A 23,331-nucleotide genomic window follows, 5' to 3' on the forward strand; every position below is an offset into this window, starting at 1 on the left:
AAGTTTGCAATACTGTAATTCTTCCGCCTTCCCTGTCCTCCAGACCCTTGCTGTTTTGCTCTTCCGCTTTGCTACCAAAATGTGGGGGTTTTGTGTTAAAATGGGCTAGGAATCTGGTCTGGTTTAAATCCAACCTTATAATGGCCAGGTTGTTGGAATGTGCAGTCTAGTTGTTACAGTCAGGATTGTCACTTTTATTGTACATTCATTCTGGTAAGGTGTGAAGTGGTCAGAACATTGCTGCTGCAGCCTCTGCTGCTCTAGTACAAGCCTGTGGGTATGCTTTTACTTCCTATTGCAGGATGCAAGACTCCTCCTCTTATTTAATAGATTCCAGAACAGCTTGATGAAGTGGCAAAAAAAGCCCTTGAGAATGTTTCTTTGTTCATTTTTGGTGTGTTTTGTTAAGGAGTGTTTGTGGGGAGGAAAAATACCGGGCATTATACATTAAACATGCATTCAATATAACATACGTGGTGTGTTCTGGGGATTTCCTGGAATACAGAGGATAAGCACAACAGCTTCAGGCATGTTACTGTTGGAAATACCTTTTACTTTCACCATACAAATAAGAGGATGCCCAGATGATCTTGTTTCTTGCATTAGTTCTTCCTTTGGGTGGTTTATCCTGTCTGACTCGCTAGATTCATGTCTTTAAAATCTTCCACAGTTCTAACATGGAGTAGGAAAAGCGTGTTATACAAGCCTGTGCAGTGCTTTTCCTGTGCTAGTAGTAATTTTTAAGACTGTAACACACTTTACTTCTGGTGCTGTTTAATTCTTGGTTTGTTCTGTTTGGGTGACAGAAGTGGATGGATTTGCATTGGTTTGTGTGGTAAAAAATCTCTAAAGCACTTGCTCAGTCTGAAGTCATTGGGACTATTTGGTCCTTTCCAGTTAAGAAAAAGATGAAACTGGTTGGAAAAGAGGCAGTTTGGTTGTTTAATCAGCACTGGTTTTAGTTGTTCTCTACAATATTGTTAGAATTTGATCTGCAAGGCCCCCAGCAGATAATTTTGCTTTGAAGGCCAGCTTTGTCTCAGCTCTGCTGAGCTGAGGAGCAGCTATGGGAGTTCCATTTTGCATGCTATTACTATTGCTTGCTGCCTTGGTACTGACTTAATGTTTCCCATTAAAAAAGTAATTAAAATCTATATGTCATTAAAAAACTCAATTTAAGACATTTAGCCTGCACTGTACATGGTCAGTTTTCCTGTTTTGCTGTTACAAAGAATTGGGGCATCATTAGTTTTATTCTTTTCATGAAACTCAACAAAGTATTTCTAAACTTTTTTTCTTAATAGCTTTTTTTTTTCCCCATGGGCTCAATGAAGCAGTCTTGGTTTTTGAGATGAAAGGAAAAACATCCAAGGCAATAATTTTTATTTTTGTTTTGCATGAATAGGTAGTTTTTCATGTGAATCTATTGGCTGCAACATTGTTTTAGCAGTCCAGCATTTTAGGGCACATAAACCAGTAGTGAACAGATTGGAAGATTTGAAACACTGGCACCTTACTACAAGGATACAACAACAAAACTGATACTGAAAACCATCAGAATGGTCTTGCATGTATTGTAATGAAGAATAGTGCATTACTGGTCTCTCCTGTTTCAGTAAGAAGAGTTTGGAAGAGACATCACTGATAGGAATATGTACTTTGCCAAAACACTTTACATCTTCAGAGCACTTCATTGCTTTCTGTATTCTCAGCTCCCCAAAGATGCAGGTACATCTTTATAATTCTTGCTGTTCTCAGGAAGAGACTCTGCCTTGGAAGGATGTCTCTGCCTAAGGATTTGTTTCTCTCTGCTTTGAAGTCAAAAGAAAAACTGACACTAACTTTTTTTCTCTTTTTGTTTTTTATTATCATCATTTTTTTGCCTCTAAAGAAACAGTTACTTTGATTTCAGTAAGAAGCTGAAGTAGGCTTGAAGTGGTGTGTCCAGCTCAGCTGGAAGAAGAGCATGAGCACACAGCGTTCCTGCCAAAAAATAACCAATCTCTTTTTCTTTTACCTCTAGGGCTGGGTTCGCTCTGTCCGATCCCAGAAGGAAGTTTTGTTCCTGCACATAAATGATGGGAGTTCTCTGGAAAGCCTCCAGGTGGTTGCTGATCCCAGCCTGGAAAAGAAGTAGGTCCATTTGAAATAACTGGAGAAATACATGTGCTGAGCAGTGCTTGGAGGGGTCTGCTTAGGCCTCCTTCCCTGTGCCAGGGACTGGCCAACCACATTTGTTTCCACCAAGAGCCTCTTCTAATAAAAACCTGTCACTGTTCTCCCTGCTTGTCCAACATTCCTGCCTTGTCCTAAATTCTTCTATAGCTTTGTGGATCTCTTCACATTCCCACCTCTGCATTTAATAATTTTTCATTTCATCGGTTAAGCTCTATGGCTACAGCATCTCTTGTGATCCTCAGTAATCCACTTAAATTAACAGGAATCTCTCTTCTGAATGTAGTTGTATCAGCACCTAGTTAAGCTGTTGTTTTTTCTTTGTTTCTTAGAGACCTGACTTTTGGAAGTGCAGTGGAAGTGCAAGGGAAGCTTGTCAAAAGTCCTCATAGGATGCAAAACATGGAGCTGCAAGCTGAAGCCATTCATGTGGTGGGACCTTGTGATATTTGGGTATGTCACTATAGCAGGAGGGGTAGGACTGCTAGAAATCAATTCTTGAAAGTCCAAGTATCGAACAAAACATGCTTGAAACTGTATTTTCTTTAAGTCTGAGTGGTCCTGCAGACTTTGATTTGTCAGCAGTGTCTGTAGGGTGCATCAAAAGAGAAACATTGGATCATCATGAAAGCTCATTTCTGTGACAGAGCCATTTCTCCATGGAAAATGTGCACAGGCTGACAGTTAGGAAGTATGCCTTTGTCCTACCCTGAAGCGCTTACCTGTGCAGGTGGCTTACCGTGAATTGGAGAAACAGTGGAACTGGCAAGACACTCCAGATTGTGCAGCTGGAAGAGCCATATCTGCCACATTCAGAACCAGCTTGCTGTTGCAGCAGTGAGGTGAACAGCTGGGTTTTGGAGGGGCTCAACATCCAAAAGATGGAGTGTTCTGGAATGCCAATACTTCCTCTCGTGTTCATGAATCTTGCTCTGCTGTATGCATTGTAAGATACACAAAATAAGCAGAAAAGATAGGCAAAAGCATCTAGTTCTTCTGTGCTCTGTAATAGTAATTGACTTTTAATAGGGAGAGATGGCATTCCATGAATAGCATAAAACTGCATGGACTCCCAAGTTCTCATCCTCTTACTTTGATTTCTTTGTTGTTTTCAGTCATTTCCCCTGAAAATGAGGGAGAGGCACCCACTGGAGTACGTCCGACAGTTCCCTCACCTGCGCTGCAGGAACAACACGCTGGGCGCCCTGCTGCGAATCCGCAGTGAAGCCACTGCCAGCATCCACTCCTTCTTCCAGGTAATCCCTTCTGTACCCAGCTTCTCAAGTAGAACACTCCACACAGGCTGGCTCTATGGGAGCAGGTTAGCAGGGAAGGAGCATGGCATGGATTTTGCACACAGTGGTTTTCTTTCCAGGCCAGAAAGAGCCTGGCTGCACCTTGGCCAGACTGTTGCTTATGACCAGGTTAGTGCATCTGTGGCCTGTCAGTGTCTTTCCACCCATTTCCTGTTATTTATCCCTTTCACAGAATTGCAGTATAATTGCCTGCAAGTGTGTGGTCTGTGGAACACAACATAATATGATTGTGTTTAACCCATCCTCTGCAGTGACCTTATGGTCCTTGGACAGAAACCTCCTCCCACATGGAAAAATCTGTGATGCAGGAACACAGACAAACTGACTCAAAGCTTCATGTTATTCTCAGTTCTTGCCTCTTACTGCAATACAAGTCTGTGTGGATGCTGTTGGCTGACCTTATGAGACTCCTGGTCGGATGCATTTGAAACTGATGGGTGGGAGCCACCTGTATTTTTTGAATGTGTCCCTCTTAAGCTGTGGGCACAGCAGAGGCTTTTTGCAGGCAGGGGAGCAGTGAATTTGCTCTGATGACAAATATCACATAGACACCATGTGTGACTAGAAAAAGAAAGGTAGCAAGTCCTCTAGCACATCTGAGCCTTTCTGTAAAGCTGTTCCTGAAAATAAACATGATTTAGTTAAGCTGGTTTAGATAGACTAGAATCACATTCAGATAATTCTGATGACAAAATTCGTACATAATAATTAGTAAAACTGACATAATCCTGTTAATTTAAGTGGATTACTGAGGATCACAAGAGATGCTGTAGCCATAGAGCTTGACTGATGAAATGAAAAATTAGTGTGGCCCAAGGAACAGGTTAGAAATGTCGAGATGAATTTCTGGTTCCAGGTTTGCTGGTCTTTGTTGCCTGCAATGGCAAAGAAGGCTTACTTGCTCTACGAACTGCCTGTGTGGAATTGCATGGTGTTTGAATGAGTTTTTTGGGTTTTGTTGGAGTGGGGTAGGGGGTCCTTTGTCAGGTAAAGCTGCTGGTTTCAGGATAGTGCCTGCTCCTAAGGCAGAAGCCAGCTCTGTTGGGAATCGCTGTGCCGGTGTCGAGCCACTAGATGGCATTGCCTACAACGCTTTGTGCTTCCAAACCTGGACACCGCAGGCAGCCGAGGTACAAAACCGCCTTATTCAGGCTTTGCTTCTCCAAACCCACTCCTGCTCAGGCTCTGACATACCTTCCTGTTTACAGTGCTCAAGAGCAGAGCTGTATTAAAAAATAGACTCTATCATCAATTTAGCAGCAGCAGCTACACTAAAGTTATTTTTAAAGGAATAAGCAAGATTTGGTCCCAGAGCTGATATTTACAAATGCTTGTGTGAGAACTCTCCTAGCACCAGGAATGTCTGTGGTTTTATTCTGTCTCTAATGGAAGGAAGTCTTAAAATTGCCACTTGCATCATCCCAAGAATATTGCAATTTCCAACTTGACAGTGTCAGAACATACTGTAGCTACAAAGTATAATTGACCATTTTCACTGGGCAAAGCTGTAAGGAGCTTAATGGCAGAAGAAAATAAGTGGATACACTTGAATACACTTTGAATACACTAAATTATCAATACTCTCTGTAACTTTAAAAACCTCTCTTTTTTAGCCTGTTCATTTCCAGGAATGAATGACTAGTGCCAAGTGCCTTTGGTTTGGATGTTGAAAGCTAAAATGTCCTTTTTAAATCTTCTGAGAATTGTGGTCCATGTGGGATAGGAACATTGTTCCTAGGCACAGTAAGATAGTTGCATTGTGAATGGCAAATTCCATTCTGTACATTAAGTTCCAGGTTTGTGAGAGCCAGTAATGCAACTTGAATTATTTTAGAAGCTTTTATAAGGGGAATTATCCAAGAGGTTTTATGGGGATTCTCTTATTTCAGATCTGTGCAGTTTGCATTACTTTCCAAAGCATGTAAGGGATCTTCTATGTGAAGTGCGCTTCTTTACAGCAACTGCTACCACTGAGGAATTTAGGCATTTTCAAACATCTCATGTAGTGGTGGGAGGCCATGTAACCAGCAGGGCTCTGAATATGCAGGGAACTATGTCAGAGGCCTGCATTTTGTACTGGTAGACTGAAACTTCCTTCTCCAGGCAAAGCAAGTAGCTCTGGATCCAAGACTTCCTTCTGTGCAGTAACTGGATCCCAGTGAGGAGCCAAGGTCTTTGCACCTGTAACCAAGGTAGCCTAGAGCTGACTGCAGGGACTTTGCTCCCTCTTGGTTGTGTTACTGTACTCCCACAAAATACATTGCATGTCCATATGAGGTTTTTGTTCCAAATTAATTTTAGTTTGGTTCTCAGAGTGGGCAGTAAATACTACTGTCTTCCTAGTCCCTTAACAAGCTGGTGATAAGGACCAGGACCTCTCATGTGACTGACTGAATTCTGGTAAAAGCTGTGAAGCTAAGATGTATCCATCCACTAAATATTGGGTTGCATGTGTTTTAAAAGCCTATGGCTGCACTGGAGAGAAATCCAGAGAACAGGGGCTCTCTTCATTCAGCCTTACTGGTTTCAGAGGCCTCTGCTGGATTTATGAACTATTACCAAGCCAGGGTATACCCTGTCTCTTAAAATCAGCTTGACTTCAGTATCTTAGAAGATGCAAGGTAGGACTGACACTGTATTGGTGGTCGGGTGTTTTTAAGGGCTCTTTCATTCAGTATGTGATTTTTGTCATCCAGCACATTTGATCACTTCTCTTAATGCAGCACACAAAGAGTGTCCTTTGCCTACTGCTGCCTTCCAAAAAGCTGAAAGAAACAAAGTGTTGAGGTCTTAGGGGTGAATTTGATTGAAACTGCCCAAAACTATAAAAATGCTGGAGGAAGTGAGAAGAAAGGGGAATGGTATGGAAACAGGCCATTGCAAAAAAACTCTTAGTAATGACATAAATCTCTTTTGGTTTTGAAACCTGGACGAAAATACACAGGTAGTAAACACTGATGTGTAAATCATGGTAGCATTTAGTTTGTCATCTGTCCCAGAAGCTGCCCAAAAGACTCCATGTGCTGTCCTGGCTGGGGGCTAATGGCCTAGTTATGTGTGCTGGTTGATGTCATCCTTCAGGATGACAGCTGTTAACTTTGCTGTTCTATCTGTTCCAGGATAATGGATATGTGCATATTCATACCCCCATAATTACATCCAATGACTGTGAAGGTGCTGGGGAACTCTTTCAAATTGAGGTAAGTTGGGTTACATTGTTTGTTTTAGTTTGGTTTGGGTTTTTTTTTTTTTTCCAAAGCAATTCTTGACTTATTAAAGGTTAGAGGAAATATTTATCTTCATAAACCCTTTTATGTACTTCTGTGATTTTTTTAATATAGCAATCCTTTGTTTGAACTAATAATTTAGACAGTTAAACAGATACATTATCTTTTATTTTATTGCTATTTTGTGCTTTAATCAGCACCTTTTGTACTGATGAGGTTGTTCTATTCCTGGTGCTGTGGAAAAATTTACAAAGAATAACAGAGGGAGGTGGAACATCTTAGTAAACAGAATGATGTGATCATAAGAGCCCAAGAGATGGGATGGGCCATTCAGGACAGACTACTACACTCAAGGATTTCTTAGCTTTGAAACAAAGAATATAATTAATCATGAGATAATCCTTAAAAAAAAGGTCAGCAATATCTGAAACTCCTTTTCACCAGCGTGTACATACAGGTTCCTCCCTACAAGCTACTCCTGATGTATGTTGGAATTCTCCCCCAATATTGTCAAGCCTCCCCATGACCACCAAATTACTGCCACAGTCTATTGTTATAAGAGTACTTCACATCATGGGTCAGAACCTCCTGTGAAACTGAAACACAGCCATAACCACTAAGATCTCCCCCACAGATTTCTCATGATTCCTGACCCCACACTCATTAATCATACAGAATCCCACTGCCTTTTATACTTCTGTATCTGAAATTCAGTCTTCTGTCTCAGACAACAGCATCCATTGCCTCTTACGCGTATTGGCTCCAGCTTTGCTGGTGATTCATCTGTAAGCGAAAGAAAAATTGTTGAGGTAGCAGTTACTTGCTGTGGGATTGTGTCTTCCACTCTGCAGCGCCTCGTGACAAAAAAAAGCTTCTGTCTACTTGTTCTCCAGGATCTCAAGGTCTAACCTGTGCTACCAGTGATTCCCATCCAGACCAGTACATGTGGCTCAGCTTTTTGCTTGCTGGGACAATAGGGTTGATTAGCTAAACTAAATTGTTCCTATTTAATTGAGATGCCTTAATGCTACCCAAGGTTCACTCCAGGCTGTTGCATGCAAATTAAGACGTGAAAACAAGTGACACTTAATGATGGAAACATTATGCAGTTTGCAGCTGTACAGTGTATTGCGTCTTCGGGACAAATTGTATCCACTTGAAAGCTGTAGAGGCTGCAGGACTACAGCGTAGGTGGCTGGTAGTGACAGCAGCCCTGATGCAAATGTTGATTGAGGTGCTAAACTGTGAGCCTAAAACTTGTGTAAACTGCATCTTCTCTAAATGCATGGTTCAAGGTGGATATTTTACTCCTCTCCAGTGGGATTGCTGTGGTGCAAATAGTACCTGTCTTGGAGAAATGTAACTACAGCTGTGCTTGAAAGGTGTGCACTGAGTGCCAAGTCAGACCCCATTAAGTGGCCTGTGCCATAAAGGAAGGAATTCACAAACCCACTTGCTGCTGGGAGGAGGGGAGTTCTCCCTGATTTCCTGTTTTTTCTTTGATTACAGCTTCACTGTCTGGCTTAATTTAGGACTTAGTTTTGTTTCTGCAAAGCCCTATTCACAACTGGTCCTGGCTAGCAGAATTCTAAGGCTGCCTGCTATCCTGCTGGGGTCATGTCACTCCACTGGAGCAGTGACGCTGTTTTTTGACAGTGAAAACATGGGGAAGATTGAGCCTGCCTTGGGCCATGTATGTGATGCTGTCAGACACAAAATAGGAGTCACAGAAGGGTGTCAGACATAATAATAAGGGTATGGTGTTTGCAGCAAAGCCCAAAATCTTCATGTGCTTTTAACCAAACCAACTATCAAGACATTCTTGTCTGCTGTATTCAGTCACTTTTTAAACTAGCCTTTAATTCACTGTTTGAACAGGACAAGGGAGACTATAAATTCATTTTCCACTTATATTTGAGAAGGAGCTAAGATTTCTGGTGATGGGAGTTGATGAAAACAACCTTCAAATTAGATTCTTCAGTTTCAAAAAATATTTAATTCCTGTTCCTTAAGTTTTAAGACCTATCTTCTAGCTGCAACCAGAATTGGTGTCCTATTACTCCTGAACTTGTAGTAGTTGCAATACATCTGCTGTTAACAGGTTGGGGTTTTTCTGCCTTTTGAGTTTGTTTCTTTTTTCTTTTTTAGCTCCCTTGGGCAGTGTATAGAATTAATAGTCTCATCAGTTTAGCTGATCTGCTGCAGGTGGAGTAAGTTGAAGACTTTTGTTGAATAGCCTTTAGGACCCAAGTAGAGGCTGCTTTTGTACCCACTGTGTACTATTGCCTTTAAATAGCTGTTTTCTCTTACTAGCACAATTTCAATCCTCTGACTAATATCTGATGGCTGCTCAGGCCTGTGCATTCTTTTGAAATGATGGAAAGTGAAGAGAGTACGAATATGTTTTTACATGTGAGTTGAAGAAATGGGGAAAAATGTATCTGAAGTTAGAATGAAAAGGCTTTTTGAAATGTGGTCTTTGATTCCCAAAACTCTTAATCCTGTAGGAGTTGTGTTTGTTTATATGTTCAGCTTCCTCATTATCTTTGTTTGGTTTTGGATGTACTGATGAGTCTGTACATAGCTTTGGTTGGGATGCTCTCATATTAGGACTTGGGATGGGGGGGAATCCATATTCCCTCTCTGCTGGGCAAATCAACTAAATGTTTTTAAAATTAAGTACTGTAATGGTGAAAAGAGTGCAGTAAGCAGAGGACATTTTAAAGAATAAATAAGTCACAAGATGGCTAACAACTCCAGAGGAAACTTCTCCACCTGAAAAGTATAGGTTTGAGGAGAAACTGCCAGAAGTGTGAAGACTACTAGGCAGAACCTAACTCACATCAGCAACACCATCTTGTGGCTTTCTGCACTGTTGACAGTGTCTTCCTGTAGTGGGAGCATGTAGGGGAGGAAGCGTCTTGTTTGTGCTTCTTTCTATAAAGTAAATATATTGAAAATACTAGAAGACCTTTGACTGTTGAAAGCAGTGTTTTAGTATCATCCAAAGCAGAATGAGGTAATTCTTGAAATAGGGAGAATGCAGATCAGCAGGGGCAGATAGCCCTTTTTCTATTTTAATCTGAAAATAATTCCCCTATACCAGCAGTTTTAGCACCTACACCTCAGCACAGATTCTTTCCTTGCCTTTTTTTTTTTGCTTATTTTACTCTCTTATTTCTTCTGAAGTCTAGAATTCTTAGCAGCTTTTTATGTTGCAAGAAACTTTACCCAGTCCCATTCTGTGGCTGCATCCTAAGAAATTTGCCATACTTTTGTCCTTGTGACCCAACTGCATGTCTGTTCCCTGCTATTTTCAGTAGCCTCCCACTCTGTCTGCAGTGTTGAAGACTCCTTGTTTTCTGAGTCTCTTGCTCTCTTTTCCACTTTGCTGCCTGGAAAATTTTCTTTGAATGGCTGCTTTCAGCTGATGTGGAGAAGGTGGAAGCTTCTCAGTGCTCTGTAAGAGCCTGTCTGACCCAGGACACTCCAGCTGGTTCAGTGTGGGTCTCCACAGCCACTTTCCCCGCTGCCCAGCTGCAGCCTTTTAAGGGAACTCAGTATGCAGTGAGTTCCAAAGCATAACAGCTATATCATGCGTTCACAGCTCCTTAAAGTAGATCTCACATGTAGTTTTTATTGCCTGTGGCCATATTCCTTCCTGGGACCACTCTCTATGTGTAAGGAGTGCTGCACTCTCCCTGTCAGAGGTAAAATGTGCTCTGTGTGAGGCTTGTCTCTTCCCATGCACACCGCATGGCACCTGGCTGAACCCAGGGTCTGGATCAGGCCATTTCATTGCTTGAAAGGATGTAAGCCTGAAGAACTGTCCAGATATAGTTCTTCTCTAAAATGCATCTGGAGGTTGTTGGGTTTTTGAGGGTTTTTTGCCCCTCGCTCACACAAGTCAATGTCAAAGTTTTTAGGTTCTTGACGGTGCAAGTTTGGTGCTGTGCCAGCTGTGTCACCAGCAATATGTACCTGCTGCTGAAGATGCAGAAACTTACTCCTACCATCCTTTGGTACTACTGAAAAATATCCTTGTCAGCACCAAAGAAAGCTGGGATCTGCTGGGGAGGATCACAATTAAACACAACAGTATTAGTGTCTGTGGGGTGTTTTCCCTTTTAGAGATGTGTGATGGCGTGGGAGGCAGCCAGTGCCTGAGAGACTGGTGCTTCAGAGAAGTACTCAGTAGGGATCAGGGTAAGCTGGACCTGAGCTGAGGGACAGCTGCCTTTTTCATGTTCTAGCTCTCCCAGTTTCTCCTCATTTCTACCTGATTCATATCTGCCTGTCCAGTCCGTATTTATGAGATGTTATGCATTCCAGTACATATTTATGAGATGTGTGTCTCAGCAGAACCAGCTGCTGTTGCTCAGTGCAAGTCCAGCTGGTCAGAATTAGGACTGGAATTGCAAGGAGGACTTCTTAGAAGTTAGGAATTTTGCAGGGGTTGTCTAAAAAGGAAAATCCAATCATGTTTATGATGGGGTGTCAGAGAGGGCAAATCTGGATTAAAGCTGTGTTTCTGGGAAGCTGCAGCAGCATGGTTGTGTGGGCCTAGGCTAGAGCTACAGCAATGATTTCTGTGAGCTTTTCAAGTCTTCTCTGATCCCTTCATGCTTTTGGCTTGCATAGAGTGTAAGACAGAATCAAACAGTTTGTACTCTCCTGAAGCTAATTGCCTCAAGGAGAAGTTAATACAAGACTGACATCAAAGGGAATAATTTTAAATTAAATCATTAGACATTTGAGGAGATGGAGAACAAAACAGGTACTAAATCCAGTTGTTCTTGTATTTAGAATGAGAATAAAAAGCCTTTGAAGTTGACGTCAAATACTAGCATGTTTATAGCACATTTACTCTGAGACACCAAGATGTTTCATACAGATTCTCTCTCCCTTTTCCCTCATTGTAATTTGGGTACTTTTCGACTCTGGGATGGAAAGAGCTTGAAAGGAAACCCATAATTCACCTCCTAATCTTTTATAAAGTCCGTGTTTTGGGGTTGGGAATTGTGCGAAGCATACATCTAATTGAAGTAAAAGCACCACAGTGTTGTTGCTTCATTTTGCTGGTCAGGGACATGAAAACCAGTCTCACTCAGTGTCAGCAGTAAAGGGATAGTGTCCCCTAGCATTTGTTTATCTTGTACCAGTAGCTGTGGTTTCATATAATAAAGAAGCCGTCTTGATCTAAAAGGCTGAGCATGAATCTGGGGCACAGGCACTTGGGAATATTGGCCTGTGCTCAAATGTGTAAAGGGAGGAATCACCTCCAGTGGATTAGCTGATGTTTGTACCTGTGAAATGTGCAGCTGCTAATTTTGGAATCTCCCCATGCTGAAGGTGTCCCTTCTGAACAAAAAGGAAGGCATTTAATTTTTCCTGCATAGAAAACTTTTCTGCATGAGCTGTGTTGTACCATTGTATTGAGTATTGTGCCTTAGGATGAGAGAGAGCAAGTGGGCAGCTGTGGAGAGGGGAGGTGATCAGATGGTGGTGGGGCAGTAACATATTTAATCTAAATATTGCTGTGTTTACTCTTCGCCTTCTGTCAGAAACCGTTCAGGAGCTGCTCACAATGCAGACAAACATCTTGGGATCTCTCAGTGACCTCTCAAACAGGCTGCAGGTTTTCAGGAGCCCAGTTGAGTAGTAGATTGTCTCACTTTGTCTAGTCACTTACTGTGTTTCTCTTTCCTTATGTCCCTCTGAGATCACATCTGATTTGGAGAATGAAAAATTACACAAAGTCATTATAAATAAACCAGGCCTCAGCTCCTGGAGACTGTTGTATCCTGTTTGTGGATCTGGGGGGAAGCACTGAGATTTTGTGGCTGACTTCTTGTTCTTTTCTTGCTTCTAGTTTGTCTTTCTCATTGTTTAGAAGTTGCATCCTACAGGGTGGGAGAGAGGCTTCAGGAATCTTTCACTGGTGAAACAAGGAATGTCTGAACTAAGCTTGCAGGAAAAGAGAAGCCAGAAACCATGGCTCTTCTCTTTAGTGTTCTGGCCATGGTTCTGGGGCTGCAGTATGTGAATGTTTGATGTTTATTAATATCCTTATTGTTTTTGAGCAAATGCTCTGGGTTTATTTGATGAAAACAGTAGGGACCTGCTACTGCATCCTCAGAGTTTGGTGTTTGGTTTCTTAAAACCACAAAACCTCTGAAACAAAGGAAGCAGTCCTGGGGTTAGAGCCACAAATTGTCATATTTTCATTGTTCTCTGTGGAACAAGGCAAGCTTGCTCTTTTCTTCAGTGTGATGCTGTGAAGAGATAAAACTGCCTTGTGATCTGAGGTTTTTGGAAGTCACTGTTTTATCTTTGTGATGAGCAGCAGAGCTTTTTGAGAACAAAAGCAACATCTTCAAGCTCATAAGAGAAAAATGGCAGGTTGTAGGCTATCAAAGGCTGGAGAACAAGGCTCCCTGTGACAAAGCAAGTTGGGGAGTGGGGTGGCTGGAGGCAGTGGCATACTTAGCTGAACTAGCAACACTTAGCATGACTCCTAGGAGCTACACCTTGGGTATTTCAAACTTATTTCAGATGAAAGTCTTTGTTTGGAAGTGAATGTAGCTCAGCCAGACCTCAGATTAGCTTTGAAATTTCGTTGTTTTTCTCCTGAACCTTTGGCTCCTCCAAAGTTTAGGGATGACATTGAAATATACAAGATGTTGAAACACAGTATCATTTATCTTCATGTTTCTTTAAAAGTCACTGAGTTGTGACCTCTAGAGATCATCTAATTCATCTCCCTGTGCTCAAACAGGGTCAGCTGGAGCAAGTTGTCCAGTACTCTGCTGCTGAGTTTTTTATATCTCCCCAGATGGAGACTTTACAGCCTCTCTGGACAACCTGTTCTAGTACTTGACACCCACAGTAAATATTAAAGGTTATTTTTGTTTTCAGATGAATTTTTGTGTGTATTTTTTAAAATCTGTGCCTATTGTCTCTTGGGACTTTTTTTTCTTTGGAGATTTTTCATAATGGAACACTGAACTTGTTAAATTTTCTATTACTTGTAGGTTTTTATGCGTAAAATATCTGATGACCTGAAAAAAAGCATGCAAAAGCTGAAATGAAACATAGTTTATTTTTCACTGCCTATGTAATTTGTAAGCTGTGATGTCTCCAAATTAATATTGTTTCAGTTGAGATATTTTTGAAGACTTAATAACAAATCTTAAGAGGATATTGCATTGCTTTTTTTAAATTTCTGTTTGTCTTTTTCCAGTGGAAACAAATTCATTTCCCTGTGAAAAGAAAATAACACTGTGTTTAAAGTTTTTTCTGAAAGTCAGTGGGGCTGACACAGAAAACACTCCTCCATTTTCTCATCAGGCTTGAAATTGAATTTTGAAGGCTATGCTGTATGAGGCTTCAAACTACAAATGATAGAGATTCTTCTCTTCCTCCTCTCTGTTCATCTTGGTAGGAAAGTGAAAATTGATGCTTTGAAAAGAGGGAAAATAAGCCGCATGCTGTGCTTTTTATTTAAACACCAATGGTCTGACTTGTTCCTCATTGTTACAGACATCAAGAGAGGAAAAGGAGTCTGTGGAAAAGAGCCATTTCTTCAATGTGCCTGCCTTCCTGACAGTTTCTGGCCAGCTCCATTTGGAAGTTATGGCAGGGTGAGCAAAATTAGAAGTTTTTGTCTTTGTCTGTGGGATATTCCCAGCTGGTAATTTTGGTATCCATCAGGTATCTGCCATGGTTATCTGCCAGAAATGGATTGAGTGGCAGTGGCTGGATGATGGGTGCTGAGAGGCCAGCCTAGAGAGAGAGCTGGAGCACCTCTTATGTGGACACAGGCTGAGCGAGCTGGGATTGTTCAGCTTGGAGAAGAGAAGGCTCCAGGGAGACCTTAGAGCCCCTTCCAGTACTTAAGGGGCTACAAGAGAACTGAGGAGAGGCTTTGGACAAGGGCATGGAGTTACAGGGCAAGGGGGGATGGCTTCAGATTGAAAGAGGAAAGGTTTGAATTAGATATTAGGAAGCAATTCTTTACCTGAGGGCGATGGGGCACTGGCACACATTTATCAGAGAAACTTGACCCCATCCAGGGATGCATGCCCTGTCCCTGGATGTGTTCACGGCCAGGTTGAGTGAGGCTCTGAGCAACCTGGGGTAGTGGAAGATGTCCCTGCCCGTGGCCAGGGAGTTACAACAACATTGTCTTTGGGGTCACTTCCTGAACCATTCAATGATTCTATGCTCTGGAGGGACTCTCAGCATCTGGAGAGTTAATGCTGTGTGATGTATCTGTGCAGTGCTTTTGCATCTAGAAGGGCTTCATTTATTTTTGAAGATTGAAGGGATTCAATACCACTTGAGCTGCAGGCCTCAAAAGCTCAGTGTACTTAAATAAAGTAAAAATAAAAGGAGCAGGTTCCCAGAACAGCTATGCTTCATTATGAATATACACATCTAAATTTAGATGGCCCTAGATTTATTCAAAATGTCTGTAAGAACAACACACTACTGTAAAATAGGAACATGAAGCTGTAATGTACTGCATGCTGAAGAGCATTGATTTTTTTATTTATCCATCCTTAGAGAGCAAGGTGCATCTGAGTGATATCAATGGAAAAAGTATTTACCAGACAAGTAATCTGCTGAGTTTAGCTTTATCTTAGAGGAGGCTGTGTACTATTTAAGGGGTACAGCCTGATGTAATAGAGTGAGATTGTATTTTAGGTTGATCATTAGAATCCACATTCTTTCTTTGGACTTACTTGAATTGTGGAATTACATCTTTCAGTAAAGGTCACAATGCATGACAGTCAATTAAGTCTAACACATACAAACTCATGCCATCCCATTTTCCAGGGACCAAAATCTCTCCCCCTTCAATTAAACAAACCTCTTCCTCATTAACTTGCCCCAGCTAATATCTGAGATGACACAGCTAATATCTGCTGCCAAGTGACTTGTACTTTGGCCACAGCAGGCAGGGCACCACATGAGAAACACCCTGTCTATCAAGAATGTCTAGCTTGAGTGTTTCAGCATATTGCAGACATTGAGCTGGTCTGAGAAGAGACAATGTCTCTCAGGGAGAGCAAACCAGGCAGAAAAGAGATTTCTGAAAAAATTTATATGTTTTGATTTGTATGCAAAAATTGCCCTTTGAACAGTTTCACTGCAGCTGTTTATCAGCAGCCAATAATCTGTGCTACAGTGATTACATAAAAAAACTCCAGCACTGATTCTCAACATTGTATATTGAGGCATGGACAACAAACAGTATTAGAAATACAGGTCAGAACTCCCAGATGAAAAGCCCAATCTTTAAAGTTCACATTTTCCAAAGGTAGGATTTTATCCCTCCCGTTTTCAGAAGGTTTCCGCTCCACAGTAACTGATCACTTTAAAAGTGTTTTTAAAGTCCCCATAAGTTCATTATGAGCCCCCTTGGTACCTGGCAAACAACTGCAGTGCTACCTGCCTGAGATCTGGTCTCTGACCGGCTCTGTCAGCAGTCCAGCTGCCCAGCAGTGGTTTGGCTGAAGTACCATGTCTGAGGAGAACCCACATTGCAACTGCTCAGAAAAATGTGCCTTCAGATGAGGGTTGTTGTGCTGATTTCATGCCAGCTACTCAATGTACTAATTTCGTTAATTTATTGGGAAAATTCAGTGTAGATTAAGACCAAACCCATTATAAAAGAGAACTCTCTCTTTGACAGACTTGACGCTTTCACGCTTAGTCTTAGAGTAGCCAAAAGTGAGTTTTCACCTCCAAAATGAAAATATTCTGGTCTTCCCAATAAACAAATCAGGTAAAACAGTAAAGATTTATCTGTTTTGGATTTGATTCCATGAAATTTACCCTTTGTTTTAGCCAGACTAAATTCTTCACATCTATAAAATTATCTAGTCTTCAAAAATTACTTTAGCTTAGATATAATGTTAAGTGTTGCAGTCTTAAGGCTCTTGAGAACACTTTGTTCCTGAGAATTTGTGGGAGGAGACTGAGATTGAAATGCTGAGGAGAATTTTCCCCATCCAGTCTTGACCCATATTCTCCTGTGGCTTGTAGGACTTGGGAGAGAGATAGATCCTGCAGAAGTCCATTAGAAAGTAGAGGTGTGAGAATAGGAATTTTTTTCAGGTAGGAATTTGTCCTTGGAGAGGTGTACGTAGAAGGGGAGCAAAAGGTCAAGTAGGCAGTCATGTAATTTTGGGGTTAGCTTTTAGCTTTACAGAGCTCATGAGCAACCTCCAAGCTGTGGCTGCAAAAGGCTGGAAAGGGAGGTATGGAGGCGACTTACCAGATGAGTCTGGAATCACATCTTCTGTGTCCTTGCAGAGAGTTTATCTGCAGACCTGAATGCCCATGCTTGTGTGTTGTCCAGGGCTCTGTTACATGGCAGGGTTGCTTGGGATGCTGTTCCTGATCACAGGAGAGAGCAATGAGCCATTTATAGTTGATGAGTTTTTTCTTTGAGGAAAAGTGGTGAGAGAGATGTTCCTGCATTTATTGACCGTCTGCTGTGCTGTGTGTGCTTGTTGCTGAAGGCAAGGTCAGAGGAGTTCATCTTGTCTCTCAGTGTGACACACACGGCCTACTTGGCACAACTTCTCATTTCATTGTGCCTCATCTTAGCAGTGACGGCAGCTAGGTTGTCTGCTCAGCATGTCTGAATCATTGTCAGCTGCTGTAAATCCATGGGCTTTTTAAGGTCTCCAGAAAAGTCTTTATTCAGTAATAGAGCTCTCCCCTTCAGTCTCCTCAGTCTCCGATGAGTCAGTAGCCAGTGTGTGTGGTACAAGTGTAGGGCTGTCTGTGTCCTCATATCTGGTTTGAAATGTCACTGGTTTGCTGTGAAGTCCATGTGGTATTTCCTTGCCCCCCAATCCTCTGGTGAGGACAAAGGCCCCCTTGGGGATCTGAACTGGGCTGGAGGGTCTGTGACAGCTGAAGATGATTCAGAACCATACTGGAGACAGCCAAAGCCATTTGTTGTCAAGGAGTACAGCTTGCTGGCTGCAGTAGTTATTTTTTTAATTCTCCTTTCCCACAGGCTGTACATGCTCCTCTCTTTTCAGCCCTTCTTGTTAATGGTTTAACATCGGTGTTTTTCCCTTGTGCCACACTTCATCCCAGGCCCTGTCTGTTCTGCCTTTTGCATCATGAGCTTAAATAAAATTGCTTTTCTTAAAACTTCTGGGAGCTATCCCCTCCCTAATTGGCAGCATGTGTTATCTCATCATTCCTTGCCCTCCTTAGCCCTGTTTCTTTTCTCTCTTGTCAGGCCCTCACTAGGTTTCTCCTCTCTTGTTCATTTCACATTGTGTTGAAGTTCCCTGCAAATGGGTAAAAGGCTGAGAGGCAACCTTATAGCAGCCTGTTAGGATCTGCAAGGAGTTTCTCCAAAGACAGACCCACTCTTCGCAGTGGTGAATGACAGGAGGACAAGAAGCAGTGGGGATAAGTTGAGAAACATGAAGTTCTCAGTGGACATAGTGGGGAAAATAATGGAGAAATCAGTCGAGCATTGAACAAGATTGAGAGAAACTGTGTGCTCATCATCAGAAACGCAGCTAGGTGGAGCCTTGAGCTGGTCTGGCCTTCTTGCTGACCCTGCTTTGAACAGAAGACTGAACCATTGACCTCCTGAGGTCTCTTCCAGCCCAAGTAATTTTCTTCCTCTAAGTTTTTTGCTTGCCTTTGTTCTCATTGTCCTCCCCACCTATTTCAGGCACAATACCATCTTGGTGAATTATCTCTCTAGCTCAATTTCAGTTCAACATCCCCAGGACTTATTTTTTCCTGCTAACTTAAAATCTCAGCCTTTCATACAGACTTCTGCCTGCTAACATCTACTTATCAAGCTTGGTTTAGATGCAGCATGATTAATCCCTCTCTCCTCAAGCACATCCCCTTGATTGCTAAACCATCATCTATTCTGCTGCTCTTCTGCCTAATCCAGATGTTCTCTGCAGTCCTACAACTGGTTTTGCAGGTTGCAGAGAGAATCTAAAAAGCATTTCAGTCATCCAGACTATTTTGGCTGTGTCTGCCTGAGTTTATAGAGAGCTAAACTGAGTGAATTTCCTGTTGTTTGCAGAAGGTACTAAAATCACACTGATTTCACTTTTAAAATGCCAGTACTTCAGTGTTTTTCAAAGCATGGAGAATGAGAGAGAGCTGTCATTTTGATGTTCAAGAAAACACTGGAGAGCTCAAAAGAGATATGTTTGAGGCTGCCTTCCATAAAAGAGGCTTCATTCTCAGCAGTCTGGCAACACACGCTCTTAAAATTTGATTCCAAAATGACTTGCTGATGATGACACAGATTACATTGTCTTTAAACAAATATTTGCTCTACACTGTACAATTTTAAATTCTTCTGAATGCAGCTGCAGGAATGATGTCCAGTTGTATAACATTCCTGTTGCTAAGAAGTAACAAAAATAAGTGTAATTATTTATCTTGGATGTCTGAAAAAAAATTTCTGACATTTCTTGCACAACATTTGTTTGAGTCTGAGTCATAATGCAGACTCTTATAATTAGTGCACTAACTTCCATTAATTAGGCTGACACTTAATTGGATCTATAAAAAGCAACCGTGACATGTCTGGTTTTAATCAATTACTGCATACTTCAGTCTGGTTCATGACTGCTGCAGTGATTGTTAATGACTTTGTATTACTGGGAGGCCAAATACATGAACTCTGTAGGTACAACAGTGAGTCTAGAGTTGCTTGGCTAGTTGGAGCTTTACAGTTCACATGGATATCCTTTTCTTCTCTACGTTTTGGGGAGGGTTAGCGGGTAATCTGCTTGCAAGCATGAGTGAGTGTGTGCTGAGGGTAGCTGCAGTTCACCCATGTTCTGGGATCCTCACATGCGGGGCTGAATGCAATCCCTGCAGTCTTGGACTATGTGCTCTTTGTGTTATGTCCTTGCTCTAAAAATCAAGTGCAGGGAGCAAGAGAGGAGACAGTTTTATGTTTATCTGGTGAAAGGTGTCCTCAGCTGAAATTCTTGGCCCTCATTTTACAAGTAAGCTAAGTTGAAACAGTATGTGTCTTGAATCCAGTGCATAGTCCCTTTTCCTTCTCTGAATACCTGATCATCCCTGTTCCAGTCAGTGGTAGGTGCTCTAGGGTCTGTGGCAGGAGAACCCAGCATCCACGTGTGTGGGGGGCCTTGCAGCTCCACTGCATCTGTGTGCCTGGGCAATGCTGTGAGAGCTGCAGGGGTTCAAGAAGCTGTGGCTTTGTGAGTGACAGTACTGGCTGTCACAACCCTCTGCCCACATGTTCCTCTGCCATAGTAGCCACGTTTGTGGTGACTCCTGGAAACTTATTTTACTTTGTGACTGAGGCAGGCAAGAAGCCTGTAGGCAGCTCAGCTCACCATCAGTGGCAAAACAACACCGTGGCAAACTTAATACCCTACAAGAGCATGAGCCTGCCTTGTGTCCAGGCTGCAGCTCCTGCTTCTCAAGGAGTCTCTATGCCTCAGGAGATGGCTCCAGGCTGAGATGTGAAGTCAGAGAACTTCATCCCTATTTTCTCCCACAGCTTTCCTTGAAATAGATGCACAAATCCATTAGCACATGCCCTGAAGTTCTTCGATTTGCTGCCATTGTACTAAAGTAGAATAGAATATAGATACAAGTTGAAGTCAGCTGTAACATGTTACATTTTATATGGATTTTAGTAATTTTTTTGATACAGTTGCTTACTTTGTTTAGTTACTGTAGAATTTGAGGCTTTGGAGGTTTTAAATAGTTACACACAAACTTTGTGGCCTGAACTACGACTCCCTTTGTTCAGTAATGCACCCACTGATGCTTTATTGTGTTGTGATTGATACTTGCAGAATTCATAAAACCAATGTTCATCTGAAAAATGAAAAAAAATTAAAATCAATTATCCTCTTCCTGTCTGTTATAATGCAATTTTTATAGAACATGGATTTTTTCCACTGTGAAAGGAAAAAGATTTAACCCAGTTGTTCCCTCCCAACATGTTGGTAATGTATTTTAATGCCTTAGGGTAGGAGTCAATGGGATGATTAAGTTTGAAAACATTTTAGCTACCTGTTTTATTTAAATCTTTATAACATCTTGTATCGCTCCTTTGTAGAATATCTCTGTTAGCTAGAGAACGGGAAATGATTATTTGAATAAATCCTCAACTACTCTGGTGGCTTTCATCAACCCAGCTTGAGTTTTCATTGCTAATCGGTCATTTTATTGACTTTAATTAGAAACAATAATATCAAAACTAGGACAGATCAAGACTCCACTGACGATGAAGTACAACACTTGCATAGAAGGGTGGAGGACCCAGGCTGATGAGGTCTTTGAGCCTGGAGTAGATGTCTTGTATGGCTCTGAGTAACTCTTAATGTCCTTTGTCTCAGTTTTCCTGTGTTCTCCTACCATCTGTAGACTAACAATCCAGTGTCTAGCTCTGCTGAGAGGTCTAATAAACAAACTTCTGGATGCTTCACCAGATAATTAGGGTATATGGGTCACTTTGTTGTTAATTACTCGAGTGTGCCTGGATTGTATTCAAGCAGAAGGGGATGACCTGGGAAGGATCCTTGTCCCATCTTCTGTTTTGTGCCCGTGAAGCTGGAGCAGAGGCTGTGGCAAGGGGAGAGCAGGTCCTGGAGCGTGGCAGGAGGATGCTGTGCACATGCAGCCTCACGGGCATCATGGATCCCTGCCCTTTGGAAGTTGCAGTGAGAGAAGCTGCTGCATTGCTTCACTCGACTGGCTGTAGGGGGAAGTTGGCACTTCCTAGTCCCTGTCTGGGAACTTAGACAGCTTTCTTTTTTTTTTAATTTATGTATTTATTTTTGGCTGCTTACAAAAGGAAGTACAGTCCCATCTCATCGCAGCATGAGCCAAAACCTCAGCACTCAGCACACCAGCTCAGCTGCCCAGGCCTGAGCCTCACATACTGCTACAAAAGTCTTTGTCAAGATGTAGCTTTTCTCATCTGCATTTCCCCCGAGGGAAAGCAGAAATGGCCTGTGAGGAGTCTTTAAAAACTCATTTTTCAGGGTAAAATTCAACCCCTTCTGCTGCATTTTCAACAGAAATGTATATTTTCATTGGGCAGAATACAAACCACCAGACAACAGTCATGGGAGCATTATTTTTGCACTGAGATTAAAACCCAGATATTTCTGTCCAACTCTGACAAGTATTTTTTAACACAGTCTACTTAGTGCAAGGATTTAAAATATTCTGCCTCTTGTCCCCACTGCTGGGCATCTGTACCTCGCTATCATCATTAGGAGCTCTGGGCTTCCAGCTTCTCCAAAAACTAGACCCAGGGAACATTGGGCTGATATTTTGAATGGTTGCCTGTTTATGTGGTTTTGTGCACAGGGCCAGAGCATCTTTCAAAATACAAATTTCAGCATATCTGAACAATCCCATTCATGTTCAGGTCAAGCACTGCAGCTAACTGGTGCATCCTGGCAGCTGAGCAAAGTCACCTGCTTATTTCGGTGGAACAGGCAGGTCCTCCATGCTCAAAATGAATATGGTCATCCCAGGACAGAGTGGAATTAAATCAGACAGCTTACTTTATTAACTTCCCTTCCTAAGAAAAAGGACAATGGGTAGATAAACTCCTGGGCTTCAGCGTTATCTTGCTGAGGGTTTCTCCTTCTCTGCTGACATCGTGTGTTCTTTTGTGTTTGGGTTAGAAGTTATTGTTTCTAGATTTTCTTGCAATCTAGATTTTGGTATGTGTATGGCAGGGAGGGGTTGGTGGATTATGGTTCAGGGGAGCGCACTGTGTTGAAGGATTACATGCTGTATTCATTTAGCATGGCCAAAGATGAGGTTTGGCACAAGTCACTGTTCAGCCTAACCCATCTCTGCAGATCTTGCCAGAGTAATCAATGTATTTTTGTTTACATAGGCATGTGTTGTATTTTGGGGTGACAGGCACCGTGAAAATGAATTCTTCCCCCTTTGCCATGTTGGTAGTGTATTTTTATGGCTTACAGTAGAAATCACTGGGGTGATGAAGTTTTGAGAAACATCTTTGCTCCCTGTGTGTACTGGTGTGGTTTAATGCTTAGCCCTGAGTCACAGGAACCAGCTTCTGCCGCCAGCTGTGTCACTACTGTGTGGTGTGACCTTGGCATTGGTTGTAAGCTGACTGTGCAGGGATTGCATCTTCTTGATTAATAGCCTTGTTCAGAGTTATATGCCCTTGGTTCGACAGCACAAATAAGTCTTTATTACCTCAGTAGCAGCATGGAGTCCTGGCTCAGAAAAGCAGCACAATCCATTCCTGGCTTGGGAACCATCAGCACAATTAATTCTATTTGGATTGCACCATAAAAGTTGCCAGTAAGGCAGAGACGCTGAGGCCTACAAACATTGCATGAGTTTAATTAAAAGAATGATTTGAAGCAGCTTTGGGTATGGATACTTATTACTTCTCTATTGGTTCCTCTCACTTCCTCTGTAATGAAATGTCAATGAACTCAAACAAAATGAGCTTTCATTCTGCATGGCAGAGAACTCCCAAAGGTGGCTGCTTCTGGAGACTGTTTTAGTAGTGTGTGAAATAAAGGTGAAGGGGGGGGGGGGGGGGGTTTTTCCTTTCC

At 42.0% G+C, this 23,331-nt stretch overlaps 1 protein-coding gene across 1 annotated transcript in view; it reads left to right on the forward strand.

Annotated features, from left to right (window-relative positions):
- The first annotated feature begins 2,027 nt into the window (after positions 1 to 2,027).
- The window catches only part of NARS2 (asparaginyl-tRNA synthetase 2, mitochondrial), a 45,592-nt gene continuing 24,288 nt past the window's right edge, over positions 2,028 to 23,331 (forward strand). The window contains exons 1-5 of the mRNA XM_031065983.1: positions 2,028 to 2,133; positions 2,508 to 2,628; positions 3,291 to 3,431; positions 6,611 to 6,691; positions 14,261 to 14,361. Coding sequence (XP_030921843.1) covers positions 2,569 to 2,628; positions 3,291 to 3,431; positions 6,611 to 6,691; positions 14,261 to 14,361 — 383 coding nt within the window. The 5' untranslated portion in view covers positions 2,028 to 2,133; positions 2,508 to 2,568. The remainder of the gene's footprint in view (positions 2,134 to 2,507; positions 2,629 to 3,290; positions 3,432 to 6,610; positions 6,692 to 14,260; positions 14,362 to 23,331) is intronic.

This window comes from Geospiza fortis, unplaced genomic scaffold (assembly GCF_000277835.1).
Source record: "Geospiza fortis unplaced genomic scaffold, GeoFor_1.0 scaffold16, whole genome shotgun sequence".
In the NCBI taxonomy this organism is placed as follows: domain Eukaryota; kingdom Metazoa; phylum Chordata; class Aves; order Passeriformes; family Thraupidae; genus Geospiza; species Geospiza fortis.